We start from the raw sequence: 16,698 nt of genomic DNA on the forward strand, positions 1-16,698 counted from the left end.
GGATGAGCGATCGGGGCCCGGGCAGCCGGCAGCGGACGCGCCCCCCAAGCCCACCGGCCCGAGCCCCGCGTGCCCCACGGCCCCGCGGCCCCAAATCCGGCCGCGCTGCCCGCGCCCCCCGAGCCCGCGCCCGAGCCCTGCGGGCCATGCCCGGCCGGCCCTAAGCGCGGGCCGGGGGGGGGCGTCCCCTTGCGCCCGGGACCCGCGCTGGCGCCCCCCGGGCCGCCGCCCGGCGCGGGGGCCATGGCGTTCACCTTCGCTGCGTTCTGCTACATGCTCACCCTGGTGCTGTGCGCCTCCCTCATCTTCTTTGTCATCTGGCACGTAAGGCCGGGCTGGGGCTGGGGCTGGGGCTGGGGGCGGGGTGGGGGCAGGGGGTGCAAGGAATGGGAGGGGGACGGATGGATGGTCTCAGGGCCCGGAGAAACTTGGAGCCTTCTCTCCGCTATCGCCCATCAGTCGGCTGCTGTTCGCCCCATGAACACCCCCCATCATCAGCTTCCTTTCCGGGGCCCCCCTTTCCCCGCCGCCCCCGCCTGTCTGTGGATATGTCAGTGGGTCCCTGACCCCCCTCCCCTGCCCCATGCAGCCTTGGGGTGCGAGGCGAAATTCTGGGATTCTTGCTACTTTGTCTCCTCCTGCTTCCCACCCCCCCCTCAACCATTTAGTCGCCCCCACTGTCCATCGGGCAGTTTGTCTGTCTGCTCTCCCCACCCCCTTTGTGGGTTTTTCCAGCCAGAGTGATGGAGCTGGTTGCTATGGCAACTGCATCTGTTTACAGGACCCACAGATCGCAGAGCCCATTAACCCTTTCCCGTTCCACCCCAAGCCCCCACCCCCACCCGGGACCCTGCATCGATTGGCTGTAAGCAGCCCCAGAGATCTAACCAGCTCACCTTGGGGTTCCCTGCCCCCTCCTGTCTGGGCTTCCCCCCACTAGGTTTTCTCCGCACTTCCAGCTTTCCTCCTCTTCCTGCCCCCACTTTCCCCTTTGTCTCCTGTCTCTCTGGGTCTGTCTCTCCCTCTGGCCTTGCCTCACACCTGGTTCTTCGAAATGTCTGTTTCTCATTCCTTATGCTGATTGCCTTTCCTGAGAGAGGGTCCCTCTCCCCCACTCTCTGGGGCCTTCTTCTCCTCTGCCTGTCTCCCTTCCATCACTGCAGAACTGTCAGTCAGCCTCCAGTGCCTTTTTGGGGACCCCTGCCCTCCTCTTTACTGCCCTTTCTTCTCCTCTGTCCCCTGAGGTTTCAGCCACCACCCCATCCCCTTCGCATGGCCTGTGCATCTTGGCCCTGGCCCGCTTCGCTCCGCATCCCCTGCTTGTACGTCCAGTGCACACCTCCCTGGTCATCGCTTTGTCCCCAGCCAGCCCTCTCTCTAGTCCCCCTTCCGTCCTCTTCCTTCCCATTGCCTTACCAGCTTCTCCCTGGGTCTCCCCACTTCATCACTCCCTTCTTTTCCTGGGACCTGCTGCCTGCCTGCTCCTTGGTCATCCCTGGCTCTTGACCCGTCTCTCCCGCGTCCTCCCCTACTGCCCCCCTGCTGCCTGTCTCTTTTACACCAGGATTCCATGGACTCTGACTGCGCTCCTCCTGTGTGAGGAGTGAGCACCCATAGGCACCTTCAGACATACACACGCTCTGCCACCTTCTCGCCCCCTGACTGTGCCTCTTGCTGTGGGCCTCTCAGTTGCATTTCCTCTCCTCTGCCCCTTCTCCGTTTCTTTCTCTTCCTGCATCTCCCTGGGTCCTTCTTGGTTGCCCTGAGCCTTCTATCTCATGCCAGGGCCTTGGACTGTCCTGCGGGGTGACGGCTGGAGTCCTGAGGACGGGAATGAATTGAGAGTCACAAGCTGGGCACACAGAACTAACCAGCTCCTGGAAGAAAGGCTCCTGGAATTCAAGAAGCCCCTTTCTGGGCCTTTCCCCACCCAGAGGCCTCCCACAGCCTCTGTGGGGGTCCCTGTCCTCCGGGGGTCCTCAGAGCAGTCCTCCACTCAGCACACCTGTGTCCATGCTCCTGTGAACCAGGCTCTGGGAGGCTTTGGGGGAAGACTAGGATGAATAAGATTCAGGCTTTGGGGCTCCCAGGCTGGAAAAAAGGGCCCAGGCATTCTCAAAAAATATTTATTGAGTACATACTACATGTCAGGCACTGTGTTCGCTCAGCTATTTAGCTGGGCAATCATAGCAAGTCTCTTGTCCTGGGTCCATTTCCTCATTGGTAAAGTGGGCTTTTTGTACACGAGGCTGCATGTATGTAAGTCCAGGGCAAGGCTTGCCAAGGGGTGTGCGGGTGGGGAGAGGAGGTGTGGTCCTCAATCCAAATTGGTAAGAACTAGAACCTTCCAGGGCAGGACCCCAGATCCCACCACAGACCCTGAACCCAGGCCCCACTGGTCGCTAGGCAACCCTGGTGGTGAGTGACGTGTGTCTGCTGTCACCATGGGGGGTTGTTTGTTCCAGGGGGCTGAGTCAGCGCCAGGCAGCCTGGGGGGTGGGAGGCGCGACACCCGCCGCCTGCTGGTGGTGCCAGCTCTGGGGCAGACAGACGGCACCCTTCCGCTCCCTGCTGGACCCCATTGCTGTGCCTAACAGGCAGACGGATGCCCAGAGTTGGGGGGGAATTGGGGGAGCTGCTCCAGATGGCCCCAGCTCCCTCCAGGAAGCCCATGTTCTCTCGCTTTGAGCCTTATGGGATCTGGGATGCTTGGGGGGGTGGGTCTGCTGCCTCATCCTGGGGCTGGTGCTGAGGGGAGGGGACCCCAGAAGGCTCCTCTGCCAGCCATCCTCCCAGGCCAGCTCCCCTCAGGTCCATCTTGTCATCCTCTGAAGCACCTGCTCCGTGAAGAGTTCCTATCCCAATGAAGACAGTGCCCACCACCAGATGCTCCAACACCCAAAGTCGCCTTAGGCTTCTTTGCTTCTACTTCGCTGCCGTTCAAGCCTTCCGGAGTCTGGCTTCTACATAGCTCTGGAGCCCATCCACACCTCTGCATCCCCACTGCCCTCTCTTCACTCAGATCACCATGCCTTGCCTACCTGCCCCCAGCACCCAACCTGCACCCCAAACATCCAAAGTCCCCTGACTGGTCTGGCTTGAGTGTAGTCACGTGTTTAAATTTTTAACTCTGGAATCCGAGTGGTTTAGAATCCTTGCTTGCCACTAACTAGCTTCGTGGCCTTGGATAAGTCATTTAATGTATCTCAGTTTCCTCATCTGCAAAATGAAAGCGATAATACAGCTCCTACATCATCAGGCTGTTGCAAGCATTAAATGAGTTATTAAACATAAAACCTGTTGGCATAAAGGAAGCATCGTGTATGTCTTGGCTGGAACTGTTAGCCAGTATGTACTTCCTGCTCGTTCAATCCTAGAACATCAACCTGACAGCCCCCGCTCTGCTGCATTCTATCCCTCAATGGCTCCCTTGTACTTTCATGTTCGAGTCCAAAGATCTTGTCCCGCCTTACAAGGCCCCCACATCTGGCATTGCTGACCCCTCCAGCCCATCGTTCACCATTCCCACTCGCCTTACACTTTCACTCTAGCCCCATAGGACCTACAGCTTCCTTGTTCTTCCAAACCTCTCCCACTGTACCTCCTGTTCCAACTGCCCTTTCCCCCATTTGTGCACCAGGCAAACACCTGCTCCGAGTCCAGCCTGAACTCCCCATCCCCACCCCATGCTGGATCAGGCACCCACCCCAGGTTCTGTACTCCGCAGCCCTGATCACCCTGGAATGTAGTTCACAGTTGTCCTTCTAAGCCCGGGGTTCCTCCCAGACAGGGGCTGTGTCCCGGGTTTCTGGGGGCCAGCGTTCAGCACAGGGCCTGCAGACAAGACACTATCTCTTGGGATGTTTTGGATGGAGGTGTAGTAGACATGTTCTGAAGTGGGCATCAGCACACTAGGATTCCATCCCAAACTGTTGTGTGACCTTGGGCCAGGCCCCATCCCTCTCTGGGCCTCAGTTTCTCTACCTTTGCAGCAAGCTTCATCTGGGTCGATCCCCATGTGTTAATCTCACACCAGAGAAGAATGGGTGGGAGGGCCATAAGCTGCGGCCCCAACCCTGACAGGCACACGCCCCTCCCCCAGATCATAGCCTTTGACGAGCTGCGGACTGACTTCAAGAACCCCATCGACCAGGGCAACCCAGCGCGGGCAGTAAGTGATACATGTGCTGTGCCGAGGTGTGTCCGTCCGTCTGTCTTTCCATATGTCGCGGGTGGAGGGCGGCGGGGGGACGGGAAGACAGGGGTGTGTGGGGGGCGGTGGCGGTGGCCGTGCCCCTTCCTCTTGTCTGTCCCCGCCCCCAGCAAACACCTGGCGCGGGCTCAGGGATCGGGTTCCTCCTGGAGGGGCGGCCGTTGCCGGGCTCTGGGCCGTTGCCGTGGAGACGCGGGTGAAGATCCCTCCATGGTGACGGTCGCTATGGGGACCGCGCGGCTGCTTCCCTGCCGCGCGGCCGAAAACGCCGCAGAACCTGCTCTGGCGCCCCCTTGTGGCCACGTGCAGGGAGTGGGGGGCGTGGGAGTGCGGCGGGGCGCATCCAGTGCCCGCTCCTTCACGTTCACCATTGCTGTCTTTTCCTCCCCTACAGCGCGAGCGTTTAAAAAATATCGAACGCATTTGCTGCCTCCTGAGGAAGGTCAGTGTCAGGGTTAGGGGCGGGAGGCTCCTAGCCCAGCGCAGCCCCACTGTGACCCAGAGCCGGGCCTTCCTCCTCTGCGGCCTGTTTGGTCTGATCTGCCACGTGGGAGGGAGTGGAAGGCTAGAAGCCCTTTTAATCCCAGAGGCCATGGTGGGTGGGCCCCTCCCAAGGGCCCTTAAAGCTTGGATCTGTCCTAGCGCCTGGCCGCTGACCTCTCACCCTCACTCCCCAGCTGGTGGTCCCAGAATACTCCATCCACGGCCTCTTCTGTCTGATGTTTCTGTGTGCAGCTGAGTGGGTGACCCTGGGCCTCAACATCCCCCTCCTCTTCTACCACCTTTGGAGGTGAGGGCAGCCGCAGCCTTTGGGAGGGTGAGATGGGGGAGCTGGCAGGATGTGGGTGGGAGCCTTGAGGGTGGGCACTCAGACCCCTTCCTTCCCCCAGGTACTTCCACCGCCCTGCAGACGGCTCTGAGGTCATGTATGACGCCGTCTCCATCATGAATGCTGACATCCTCAACTACTGCCAGAAGGAGTCCTGGTGCAAACTCGCCTTCTACCTGCTCTCCTTCTTCTATTACCTGTACAGGTGAGGCCCTGCCCGCTGCAGTCAGAAGTCAGGGAAGGGATGTGCCAGGCACCATCCCTCCAATCCCAAGGATGGTTGGGCCCCAAGTTCCTACCCTTTGCCCTTGATAACTGGGGTGCGACAGGGTGGGTGGCCGGTAGCCAGGCGCGCTTGTGACTTGGCTCACTGCCGTGTCTTCCCACAGTATGGTTTATACGTTGGTGAGTTTCTAAGGGGGAAGCCGGCCAGGGAGCGAGCCCAGAACGGACCGGACGCCTGTGCACCCCCAGCCCTGCCCCTGGGCCACAGAGGCCTCAGCCCTGGGGAGGGAGGGGGCACTGGTGCCCCCAGCCTCCTCTCCACCCCCCAAACTGCTGCTGCGGGGACTTCCCGCCTTCAGAGCCCCCTCCCCTTGGACTAGGGCTGGGCAGAGCTCTCAACAGGGGCAGGAGCTCCTCTGCCAGCCTGTGGGCATGGCAGTCAGTCCTGGAAGGGGTGGGACCTCCGGCCTTGTCCGCTTCAGGGGGAATTTAGGCCCTGCCAAGGGGCAGGGCTTGACCCTGGAAGTTCTGGGCCGCCCCCTCCACCCCCCACCTTGAGGCTCCCCCTGCAGGTGGGGGGGTACCCACACCGGGAATGAGCAGGCTCAGCAGGGGGGCAGCCCCACCCCTAGTCTGCCCTCTCTCCTCCCCCAGGCTCTCTCCAGACCCCTTCCTGCCCCCACTTGCCCCAACCCCAGCCTACCCAGACTCTTGGACCTATTTTCTATGTTGCCTGGAGGAGTACAGTAGCCCCCTCCCCGGCCATTTGTGACAAAATATGAATAAACTACTGCAAACACATGGGCCCCAGTTCTGCTCCTAAAAGGCTTAAAGGGGAGATGGGGGAAAGAGGGGGAAGCACCCCACTGGCCTACAGACACTTCTAGGACCTCCTCAGATGCATCAGAGGCCTTCAAGATCTCCTTAGCAGCTGCCTGCTTCCACCTCACTTTCCCAGGCACATATAAATAACTATTTCTGTTGAAACACTTCCATCTGCCTTCCGAGGCAGTATCAAGGCCACCAACTCCAGGAAGACCTCCCTGGATCCCCCTCCTTCGAGAAAAGTGGAGGTCCCTGTCCCCTGGCCAATGCAAAGACCGAGAAGTGTTAGCAAATCACCCCCACAAGCCCCAGAAACAAGGGTCAAAAAGAACCAAGGAAATCGAATCTTCAATGTATGGAAAAATCAGTGCCAGTGGGGATGGGGGTCACCGGACCAGGTGGAAAGTCAGCCAGTATATGATAAGGGGCTGAAAGGCTGCAGCTCCCAGCGTCAGGTAGAGCTGAAGACGTTGTCGGGGGGCCGGGCCCCCCATGCTGTCGGGTCCCAGGGCTGCTGTTCGCAAAGAGCGCACCTGGAAAAAAGGAGAAAGCTGAAGCTGGGCCGGGAGGAGGAGGCCTGTCCATAGCTCCGACCCCAGGCAAAGAGGGGCCAGCCCCGGACTCACAATGAAGTACATGAGCGCGGACGAAGTCCAGGCCAGTGCCACGTAGTAGCCATCGCTGCCGAAGAGCAGGCCCGTGAGGACGCTGAGGATCATCCTACAGGGGGCAGGGGCAGGAGGGAGGAAGGAAAGACTGGAGACCTCCGAGGGTCCAGGCCTGAGACTGCCCCAGAGCCCAGGCTAGACCCCAGCTACCATCACTGGGGCCCTTTACCCCCAATCTGCAACCCCCCCTCCCAACCAGGGACCTAGACTCAGAATGAATCGGGAAGGCCAGGACTCAGTCCTCAAACCTGGATCCAAGACCCCCTTCACCACCCCGGCTCACCCTTCTCCCCTGAGCTCCTGGGTGACTAGTACATTCCTGACTGAGCAACACTACCGGGCTCCTGAGGAGGCTGCTGAAAACAGGCACTCCCTCTAATAGAGAAGAGCTGGGTGGGCAGAGGGGGTCCAGAGTCACAGTTCGAGGCTACCACTGGGCAGGCCAGGAACCCCAGGCGGCGGGCGGCTTCCCGCTCGGCCCACAGGTGCTCACCCCACATATTTGTAGCCGCTGTAGGCCAGCAGGTGGAAGGTACTCAGGTCGCTGCGCACGGTGGCCAGGTAGACGCCCAGGAGCAGGGCCAGCACTTCCATCACAACCCACACCAGCGCCGTGCTGGCACACAGGCCCAGCACCTCCGGGGAGAACCTGCAGCCGTGTGGGGCGGGGGGTGAAGGGAGTCCCGAACCAGCCGTCCTGGGGCAGGGGTGAGACTAGGGGCACAGACGGACTTGGGAGCTGGCACAGATCCCCCAGGGAGGTGAGGAGAGTAGTCAGGAGTGGGGAAGTGGTGGGAATCGGGATGGGTTGGCACTGACCTTTTCTGAATGCCCAGTGCCATCCCAGCCAGTAGCACATAGGTGATGAAGGCCATTGCTGCCAAGAGCCAGAGAGATGCCATCAGCCTGGTTTCCTCAACCAGAGCCCCCACACCCCATCCCTAGGGATTAGAGCCACTGACACCCCCATACTTCCTTCCCTGAATATCCCTACATGCTTCACCTCTACCCTCAGACCCCCTATACCCTGCTTGGGATGACTTTTCCTGTTCAGGCCTCCTGTTGTGTAAATGCTACCTGACCGTTCTCAGGACCACCAAGCCCTCTCCTATACTAGGAAATTCACCAAAGCTTCCTGCTGTGTCTCAGAAACTACCTCATGTGCCGAAGTCACCTCTGCTATTTTCACAAAAGCTCAGATGGCAGCTGCCTTTTCACAGCAATTTCAACTCATCAGTCCTGTCCTCTGCCCCCTGATAGCCCTAGAACTAATGTACCCACAAGAGGGCATAGTGCCTGGAGTCAGGAAATCAGCTCTACCACCTGTAAGCTGTGTGTCCTCAGAGATGCTCAAACCTCTCTGAGCCTTGGCTTAAGCGTGTAAAACAGGGATGGCAGTTCCTGCCTTACACAGTGACCCTGAGAGGGAAATGGAACGAAGGAGGGAAGAGGAACTGTGGCTCTCCCAGGGCATCTGGGCTGTCTGGCTGCCCTTCTGAGAGCCAGCCTGGGCATACTCCCCTCCTCCAGCACGTCCACCAGGGGCCGGGCCTTATGCAGGGCCTAGACAGAGAGGAGTCAGATGCGGAGTCTGCCAGCCACAGCGTGGTGTGGGCGGCCTGACCCATGCCATGGAGACAGGTGGTTGTGGGAACCCAGAGGGAGTACCCACGTCCTCAGAGGAGGGGATGCTGGAGCAGGCCTTGGAGGACAAGTAGTACAGTGATAACAGCTTATAGTTCCTGCGTGCTTCCCCAGGGCTGGCTGAGCACACACAGCCCCTCACTGAATGTCTACCCCAGTTCTCTGTGGTAGGAACTGTTGTTCTTCCAGCTTTTTCAGAAGCGTGAAAGGAGCCCCCTGAGGTCCCATAGCTGGAAGTTGCAGAGCCAGGTCTAAACCTCGGGCTCCAGGCTGGGGAGGGACATGGTCCAGGTCAGGTGGCAGGGAGGTCTCAAAGCGGAGTATCCTGGGAGCACACCAGGAAGCAGCTGGTCACCCCACTCTGTCTACATAGCATCTAGGGACACCACAAAAGCCACACACAAGATCACCAAGAGCAGATGCTGAACCAACACATGAGCCTGTCTCTTCTTGTTGGTGCCTCAAGGCACAAGTCCCCCCCCACACCCCCCAGCCCAGTCAAAGACTCACTGGGGATATAGAGATCGGGGGCGTTGAGGTCTTGCCGTGGGGGCAGAGGCACATCACGACTGTACTGCACTTCCCAGTTCTGGAGGTGGCAGCAGCGGCCAGGTGAGGAAGAGCAGACAAGAGAGCAAAGGAGGGGGCTGAGATCTGGGGGTCAGGCTCTGGGGCAGGAGGCGGGAGGCAAGGGGGCCCATCACAGCTCCTCTGGTAGGCAGCTCACCTGGTGTGTGTAGGGGAAGACCAGCAGCCCTAGCTTCTTGGCCACATAGGCTGTGTCCACAGCGAAAAAATACTTGAGTTTGTTCACAGACACAAAACGGTGCAGCTAGGAGGGGAGAGAGGAGGCTGTGGACGAGCTGCACCCAGAACCTCAGGGGACTCCTCTGTCTGCTCCTTCCCTGAGGGCCGTTGTGCGGATTAGGTGGGATCCCGTGATGCCCCAGCCCTGGCCAGAAATCCTGCCACCCTTGCCCTGGCGGTGGGCCACACCTCCTTGTTCATCATGTCCTTCCCGTGGGATGCGATGGAGCTGCCATAGGCCATAGCCATGTTGGCCATTGGGTCCCCAAGTAAGTGGTTGACATTGAAGGCCACGTCGGCTCCTGGGGCTGGGTAGCCCCCTGGCTGGCTGGAGTAACCACCGCTTGTGTCATCGAAGAGGGGAGGGGGATCCGGAGCTGCCCGGGCCCTGTGCTTGGAACCTGTGGGTTTGCAGGTGACAGGTATACCAAGCATAAGCCCAAACCACCGCCTCTTCCCCTGGCTGGACAGCCCTGTGTGGGTCTTGGGAGCACCAAACAATAAGTGAGGGACACTAGCTGGATGAGGAGTAACTAATCCAGAAAAAACTGTGAGGAGGGATTCTTTTCCGGAGGTGCTAAATGTGGGTAAAGAAAGAACTGAGGCAGCCCCTGGAAGTGGTTGCCCGCCTGAAGGTTCCTGGGGGCCTCCTCAAGGGAACTGATCTCTGAAGTGAATCTTGGAGACTGAACTTGCTAGGTGAAGACAACTGGGAGGATATCCCCGCAATGAACAAGGGTGGGAAAGGCGACGGCTGGGTAACGCGGAGGCCCTAGGCAGTGGTGAGGAACCCTACCAGGGTCATGGCCGGGAAAGGAAGTTTGGGAGGCAGACCCCATTCATGCCCGAGCCGGACACGGGAGATCCCAGCAGTGCTATCACCGCCCGATCTGATCTCGGGTTTGGGCAGAGAGGGCGAAGTCCGGGACGCGTGGCCGAGCCTTACGGGGCAGGAATCCGAATGACATCCGCCACCCTGGGCAGCAGTCACGGCTGCCCCTCTCCCTCAGGGTGAGTGGGCCGCGACGCCGACCGTCCTCGGGCGGGTCGGCCCGCGCCCCGCCCGCCCCGCGCCCCACGCACCGTGGGCTCCGTAGCCCGAGTGATAAGCCATGGCCCCGATGCTCGCTCTCTCCGAGGGCCCGCTGAGTCGCCTCGTGGTACGAATACTAGCGAGGCAGCTGCTCCGTTCCCTGGGCACCGATCGAGGTTACCGAGAAGCCCGACACGTCCCCGAACTGTCCGACGACAGCAGCCATGTCGGCGGCGTCATCCTCTGCCGCCTGCCATTGGCTCCTCCGCAGCGCTGGCTCGCCCCTCCCCTCTCCCAATTGGCTGCTGGTGCACCCTCGCCGAAGCGGATTCGGCAGTAATCAACTTCCGGGAGGAGGGATAGGCGGAGCTATTGGAGGCTCTCTCGGATTGGATAGTGGGTTTGTTAGTTCGCGGCGGAGCAGCCAATAGATGGGTTAAAGTTATAATTATTTCCGCGCCTGCGCCGTGGGGCAGTTGACGCTCGGCCTGCCACGACTACAACAGGCGGAGGCTGGAGCCCGGGAAGGAAGTTTCACTCGCGAGACGTACTCCAAGAGAGACTGGGACGGTGGAACTGTGATCAAGCCCTGTCCCTCGGGCTTTTGCCTCTCCTCAGTGTTAGCTTTCCTTCCGCGTCCTTCATTCTTCTCCCAGTACTGGCGCCGAGTCCGGGAGAGGTGGCGGTGAGGGGTGCACGGAGAGGCGCTGTCGGTAGGAGCTTGGGCTGAGCAGTGACCGCAGGGCCTAGCGAGCTCCGGGATTCTGACTCCTCCTCCCGCCTCCCACCCGTCCTTTCCGCGCGGCTGCTGTCCGTCGTCTGGTGCTGAAATTCCCTACCGCCACTGCTGCCATCCTGCAGACCCCAGGGGCCTGGTGCTGGGAAGGCCCGGGTTCTACACACACACACACGCACATATACACACATGGGTAGACACACACACACACCACACACACACCCATTACACCGGCCTGGGTTCTCGACACACACACACATACACACACACACCCATTGCACCTATTGAAAACCGAGGTACGGGTCTGAAGTCTCAGAAATCGGGTGGTAATAGTTGGAATAGGATCCTACACTAGGCTCGTCCCATCGACTCTCCGGTGGTCCAGAAGATGTGTGAGTGGAGGTGTGTTGTCCCATCGACTCTCCCGTGGTCCAGAAGATGCCAGTGGAGGTGTGCTGGTTCGTCTCCAGAAGCTGCAGTTGAAACTCCTGAGTCATTCTCACCCCTGCAGTCATCTCAAAGTGAGACCCCCAAGCTTCACTCGTGACTTCAGGGACTCCTTTCTCTCATTCCCACCTTTCCTGAAGACAGTCTTCAGGGGTCTCCCTTCTCACAGACGTCCAGCCACCAGTCTCCAAATCAAGCTCAGGTCCTCTTTGACCTGCCTCTACTTAGCTACCCAGTGTCCAGTTACACCAGGTGACCTTCCTGCTCTCTAAACTCAATCCACGTAGTCCATTCACAGTGCCTTTGCCCAGAAGTCCCCTCCACCTGGAATGTCCTTACCCTTCACACCCACCTGTCCCAAACCTAATTATCCTTTAAGAGTCAATTCAACTCTGCTTCTCAGAGAGACAGAGTGAAGAGTCCTGACCAGGCTTGGAATGGATGCTGGAGGCCAGGCTACAGGCTCCGTCTGACTGCAGTAGTTTGCCCTGGATGTAAATTCCATGAGAATAGGACCTGTGTCATTCTCCACTCCTACACTTGTCTTCACAGTGCTTATGAATACTTCACAGTACTTGCATATAGAAGACACCAATAAACATGTGCACCCAATAAATTCTTAAAAATGGATGAAATTCTGATTCAGTCCTTTCCTCTCTACCACTTCAGTTACTTCATCTTTAAATGTGTAGGGGTGTTGAACGGAATGATCTTTGAGTTGCTGTTTGGAAAAAAAAAATCACAAAACAAAATCCACCCAGCATTGCAGCTCCCTTTGTCCTACCCACTGACTGTCTACCTTGGGGCCTAGGCTCTGACTCAGGGTCAGATGTGAAGGTCTGAGGCCCCTGAGGGTCAGGGGGCAGCACTGGGGCCACCAGTACCTGGGAGGGAGGTCCTCTGGTGCAGGACAAATCCCATGCCTCTGTTCCACATGATGAATGTGCCTTGAATCCAACACCTTCCTGTGCCCATTTCACAGGTGGGAAAACTGAGGTTGGGGTGGAGGGTGCAAACTCAAGGTCACAAAGCCTAGGGCCTGGGTGTCCTGGCCTCCTGCTTGCCTACTCTAAGTAGAGCCCAGCACCTCTGTCCAGCTAATGAGGCTCACCACAGCATTCAGGTCTGTAACTGTCCCTTGTACCACCGCCACAAGGGAGGCTTCAGAGACGGGATCTGGGTGGGCTTAGACCTGGGCCTACTCCTCAGAGATAGGACCCCGCGGGCACCCACCCATCCACCCTCGAGATTCAATTTACAGCGGGGGTAACTCAAGCCCCAGAAAGCAAGGACTTGTCCAAGGTCGCAAGCGCGAGCGCGGCAGGAGGGGAACCCAGGCGTCCGTCCGCCCAGCCTGGGCTTCTCGAGGGCGGGGGCAGTGCCCGCGGTGCCAGGCGCTGCCGGCGGCGCCGCGGGTGCCGTGGGGGCGGGGTCAGCGGAGGGCGGGGCGCCGGGCACCGCGGCCGCCAACGCCGCCGCCACTGCCGCCGCCGCCGCGCTCTAGCTCCGCGCACTGCCTCCGCGGCCGCTGAGCCGAGCGGACGCCCTCCGGGGCCACGCCGCAGCCCTCCGCGCTCCCCCCTATCATGCCCCGGGCCCGGGCGGGGGCCGCCCAAGCAGCCAGGACACCATGCCCGAGGACGGCAGTGGCGACAGCGGGGACGTGCCCGAGCTCATCCTGGACTGCGAGCCGCTGCGGGAGGAGGTACCGGCGTCGGGTGATGGGGGGCCGGAGCTGGGGCTGCAGAGGGGAGAGGGCGACAAGAGCCGGGGCGACCCCCAAAGCGGGGGCTGCGGAGGGAAGTCCGGAGCCTCTTTGGTCAATGACGTCATTGGGGTAACCTGCATCCTGAGAGGGGTCTCGGGGCCTAGGGGCCCGCGTGGGGGTCGGGGTGGGGCGGCTGGGAAGGTATATGGGGAACAACTCCCGCCCCCGACGCCCCTCCATCCAGCCTCGCCCTCCTGTGACGTCAGCACCAGGCCCCTGCGCATCCCCATTCTGCAGCGCTGCCCCTCTTCCCCGGAGCCCACGGGTCAGGCCCCCGGCCCGGCCCGCCGTTCTTGAGGTGCCCGGGCGGAGCCTGCAATGCAGCAGCAGTAGCAGGGATCTGGGGGGGCGGGGAGCAGAGGGAGGAGGGGAGAGGAAGGGAGGTGGCCTCCGGGTACCCCTTCTCCCTCTCCCAGAGGTGAGGACCCGGGCCCATCCTGCTGGTTGGGACCCTCAGAATGGCCCCTCCTTGGTCCTAAGGAGGAAGAGGATCTGCAGGGGTGTGGGACCCAGTGAGGGGTGTCAGGGTGATAGGCGGTGAGTGGATCTATGTGTGTGTTTGGGTGAATGTAGGGTGCTCGTGGGTGTGTGGATGTCAGTGGGTGCTCCCCACACCTTGAATGGGACATATGTGCCCCATAGTCAGGTGAGGGACTGGGGGCCCCCCGTGGCTTGGGTGAGGTGCTAATGAGTGAGTGGAGTGAGTGCAGCCCTGCTGTGGGTGGGTCTCCCCAGTAGAGTCTGTAGGGTGTGGGTGTCAGGTTGCAGCAGGGTAGGGATGGGGGATGTGCACTGTGACAGGTAAGGTGTGTCCCTGGGTTTCAGGGAGTGTGTAACATATATGTGCCTCTGCGTGTCCTGTGGTGGGCGGACCTGGGGGAGGGGGGAGGGCAAGTGCACACACACCTTGGCAGCGTGTCACCGTGGGGAAGGGGGCTGTGCCCTGGGCACTGGGGAGGGGCTGGTGTGTGTCGGATAAACAGGCAGCGTTCACATTCCTAGTGGGTGGATTTTTCGATGAACTTGGGGTGGGGTGGATCCTGGGGGTGGATGAGGGTATGTGCACCTGACTGCCCCTGCGGGTCGGGGGAGTGGTATCGCACCTGTGGTGGGCTGCGGACGCTTCCTCTCCTCTTGGGTCTCTCAGGGCCTGGTGGGACTGTGACAGACACGGTGGCCCTTTAACCTCACCTATGCTGTTTCCTCCAGACCGTCGCTTCCTTCTTCCCCTTTTCACCCCTTCTGTCCTCCCTCTTTTCTCTCCTTGGACATCTGGGGATGAGGTGGGGGCCAGGCTAGAAGCTCTGCCAGGGAGGGTGTGCCCGAGTCCCTGGGCCAGGGAGTGGTCCCTGCTGCCCAGCAGCTGTGTCCCGCCCCCTCCCTCAGCGCAGATGGGGAGTGGAGGACGGTGCTCCATCTGCTCCCCTCCCTCCAGACTCACACCTCTCTCTCTTCCTCTTTCTCATTTACTTAAAAGCCTCTCCCAAGTCTCCTGCCATCCCTAGTTAGACCAATGGACCAGAGGGATTGCAGGGTAATGATAATAATATTTATTCCATTGGCCAGACCCTATGCTAAGATCTTCACACATAGCATCTCCTTGACTGGTCACAACCCCGGTTGACTGTAAACAACCCCAGTTTACAGATGAGGAAACTGAGGTCCAAAGAGGATGAGGGGACTGGCCAAGTCATACAGTCAATGGGGGAGCCAGCACCCAATCCCGGGCTCCTAAGACCACCCCTAGGCTCTTCACCCCTAGGACCCCCTGCCACCCTGGCTTCCCACACCCCCAGGTCCAGGAATCAGTGCCCAGAGAGGGCAAGGATCTGGCCGCAATCACACAGCAAATCGGGAGCGAAGTCAGGACCAGAAGGCAATTTTCTCAACAGCCAGTCATTGGGGGGCTGGAGTATCCTCCCTTCTTGTGGCAGAGATGAATCTGTTTTCTCCTACATGCCTGACAGAGGTGACAGGGCAGGGTGGAGGCCAGGGACAGGGCGCACAGTTTGAGTCCCGTGGCTCTCCTGTGAGTTGGCTAGAGGGGTGAGGCCAGGGGCGAGTTCCTCCATCCCTTAGAGCCTCCAGTTCCTCCTCTGGACAGTGGGACGCGAAGCCCCACCCCCTCACGGGGCTGACCGTGGCCTCCCCTCCCTCTGCCCCTCCTGCAGCAGCGGCCCCTGAAGCAGTCCCTGGGAAGCTCCTTGTGCCGCGAGTCGCATTGGAAGTGCCTGCTTCTCACCCTGCTCATCCACGCCTGCGGCGCCGTGGTGGCCTGGTGTCGCCTGGCCACGGTGCCCCGGCTGGTCCTGGGGCCGGAGGCCGCCCTGGCCCGCGGAGGCGGGGGGCCGCCGCCCACCTACCCGGCCAGCCCCTGCTCCGACGGCTACCTGTACATCCCCCTGGCCTTCGTCTCGCTCCTCTACCTCCTCTACCTGGCCGAGTGCTGGCACTGTCACGTGCGGTCCTGCCAGGCGCCACGCACCGACGCCAACACCGTGCTCGCCCTGATTCGCCGGCTGCAGCAGGCGCCGCCCTGCGTCTGGTGGAAGGCCACCAGCTACCACTACGTGCGGCGCACTCGCCAGATCACCCGCTACCGCAACGGCGACGCCTACACCACCACGCAGGTCTACCACGAGCGGGCCGACAGCCGCACGGCGCGGGGCGAGTTCGACTACTCGGCGCACGGCGTCCGCGACGTCTCCAAGGAGCTCGTGGGCCTGGCCGACCACGCGGCCACGCGGCTGCGCTTCACCAAGTGCTTCAGCTTCGGCAACGCCGAGGCCGAGGCCTCGTACCTCACCCAGCGGGCCCGCTTCTTCAGCGCCAACGAGGGCCTGGACGACTACCTGGAGGCCCGCGAGGGCATGCACCTGAAGGACGTGGACTTCCGCGAGTCCCTCATGGTGTTCGCCGACCCGCGCAGCCCGCCCTGGTACGCGCGCGCCTGGGTCTTCTGGCTGGTGTCGGCGGCCACGCTGTCCTGGCCGCTGCGCGTGGTGGCGGCCTACGGCACGGCCCACGTCCACTACCAGGTGGAGAAGCTCTTCGGCGCCAGCTCGCCGCCGCCCGGCGCCGTGCCCAGCGGGCCCCCGCTCTCCCGAGTGGCCACGGTGGACTTCACCGAGCTCGAGTGGCACATCTGCTCCAACCGGCAGCTGGTGCCCAGCTACTCGGAGGCCGTGGTCATGGGCGCCAGCTCGGGCGCCTACCTCCGGGGCTGCCAGCGCTGCCGCCGCTCGGTCAGCAGCAACTCGCTGCCCCCCGCCCGGCCCAGCGGGCCCCGCCTGCCTTTCAGCCGCAGCCGCCTCTCGCTGGGAGCCGGGGGTCGGGCCACCCCGGGGGTCTTCCGAAGCCTGAGCGGGGGGCCGCTGGGGCGCCGCGGAGAGGACACAGAGCCCTTGGAAAGCCCTCCGTGCTATGAGGACGCCCTTTACTTCCCGGTGCTCATCGTCCACGGTGACAGCGGCTGCCAGGGGGACGGGCAGGGTGCTCTCTGA

The 16,698-nt window shown here is 61.0% G+C and overlaps 3 protein-coding genes across 5 annotated transcripts; 2 read left to right on the forward strand and 1 right to left on the reverse strand.

Annotated features, from left to right (window-relative positions):
• Positions 1 to 243: 243 nt before the first annotated feature.
• Positions 244 to 5,872, forward strand: CNIH2 (cornichon family AMPA receptor auxiliary protein 2). 2 transcript variants are annotated; one of them, XM_065936833.1, is made up of 6 exons: positions 244 to 324; positions 4,103 to 4,171; positions 4,608 to 4,655; positions 4,891 to 5,003; positions 5,104 to 5,247; positions 5,432 to 5,872. In XM_065936833.1, exons 1-6 carry the CDS (start codon positions 244 to 246, stop codon positions 5,457 to 5,459), a joined length of 483 nt encoding a protein of 160 aa, XP_065792905.1. In that variant the 3' UTR covers positions 5,460 to 5,872. The 2 variants fall into 2 exon arrangements, with proteins under 2 accessions (XP_065792905.1, XP_065792906.1); XM_065936834.1 differs by lacking the exon at positions 4,608 to 4,655.
• A 549-nt stretch (positions 5,873 to 6,421) lies between these two features.
• On the reverse strand, positions 6,422 to 10,505 carry YIF1A (Yip1 interacting factor homolog A, membrane trafficking protein). 2 transcript variants are annotated; one of them, XM_065936559.1, is made up of 8 exons: positions 10,295 to 10,505; positions 9,401 to 9,612; positions 9,132 to 9,236; positions 8,915 to 8,993; positions 7,580 to 7,637; positions 7,254 to 7,409; positions 6,719 to 6,812; positions 6,422 to 6,625 (listed from the first exon to the last, which is right to left on the reverse strand). In XM_065936559.1, exons 1-8 carry the CDS (start codon positions 10,323 to 10,325, stop codon positions 6,479 to 6,481), a joined length of 882 nt encoding a protein of 293 aa, XP_065792631.1. In that variant the 5' UTR covers positions 10,326 to 10,505; the 3' UTR covers positions 6,422 to 6,478. The 2 variants fall into 2 exon arrangements, with proteins under 2 accessions (XP_065792631.1, XP_065792632.1); XM_065936560.1 differs by lacking the exon at positions 7,254 to 7,409.
• A 2,455-nt stretch (positions 10,506 to 12,960) lies between these two features.
• TMEM151A (transmembrane protein 151A) lies at positions 12,961 to 16,698 on the forward strand. The gene is made up of 2 exons (XM_065936996.1): positions 12,961 to 13,132; positions 15,367 to 16,698. The coding sequence occupies exons 1-2, from the start codon at positions 13,058 to 13,060 to the stop codon at positions 16,696 to 16,698; spliced, it is 1,407 nt and encodes a 468-aa protein (XP_065793068.1). The 5' UTR covers positions 12,961 to 13,057.

This window comes from Muntiacus reevesi, chromosome 5, assembly GCF_963930625.1.
Source record: "Muntiacus reevesi chromosome 5, mMunRee1.1, whole genome shotgun sequence".
Lineage (NCBI taxonomy): Eukaryota > Metazoa > Chordata > Mammalia > Artiodactyla > Cervidae > Muntiacus > Muntiacus reevesi.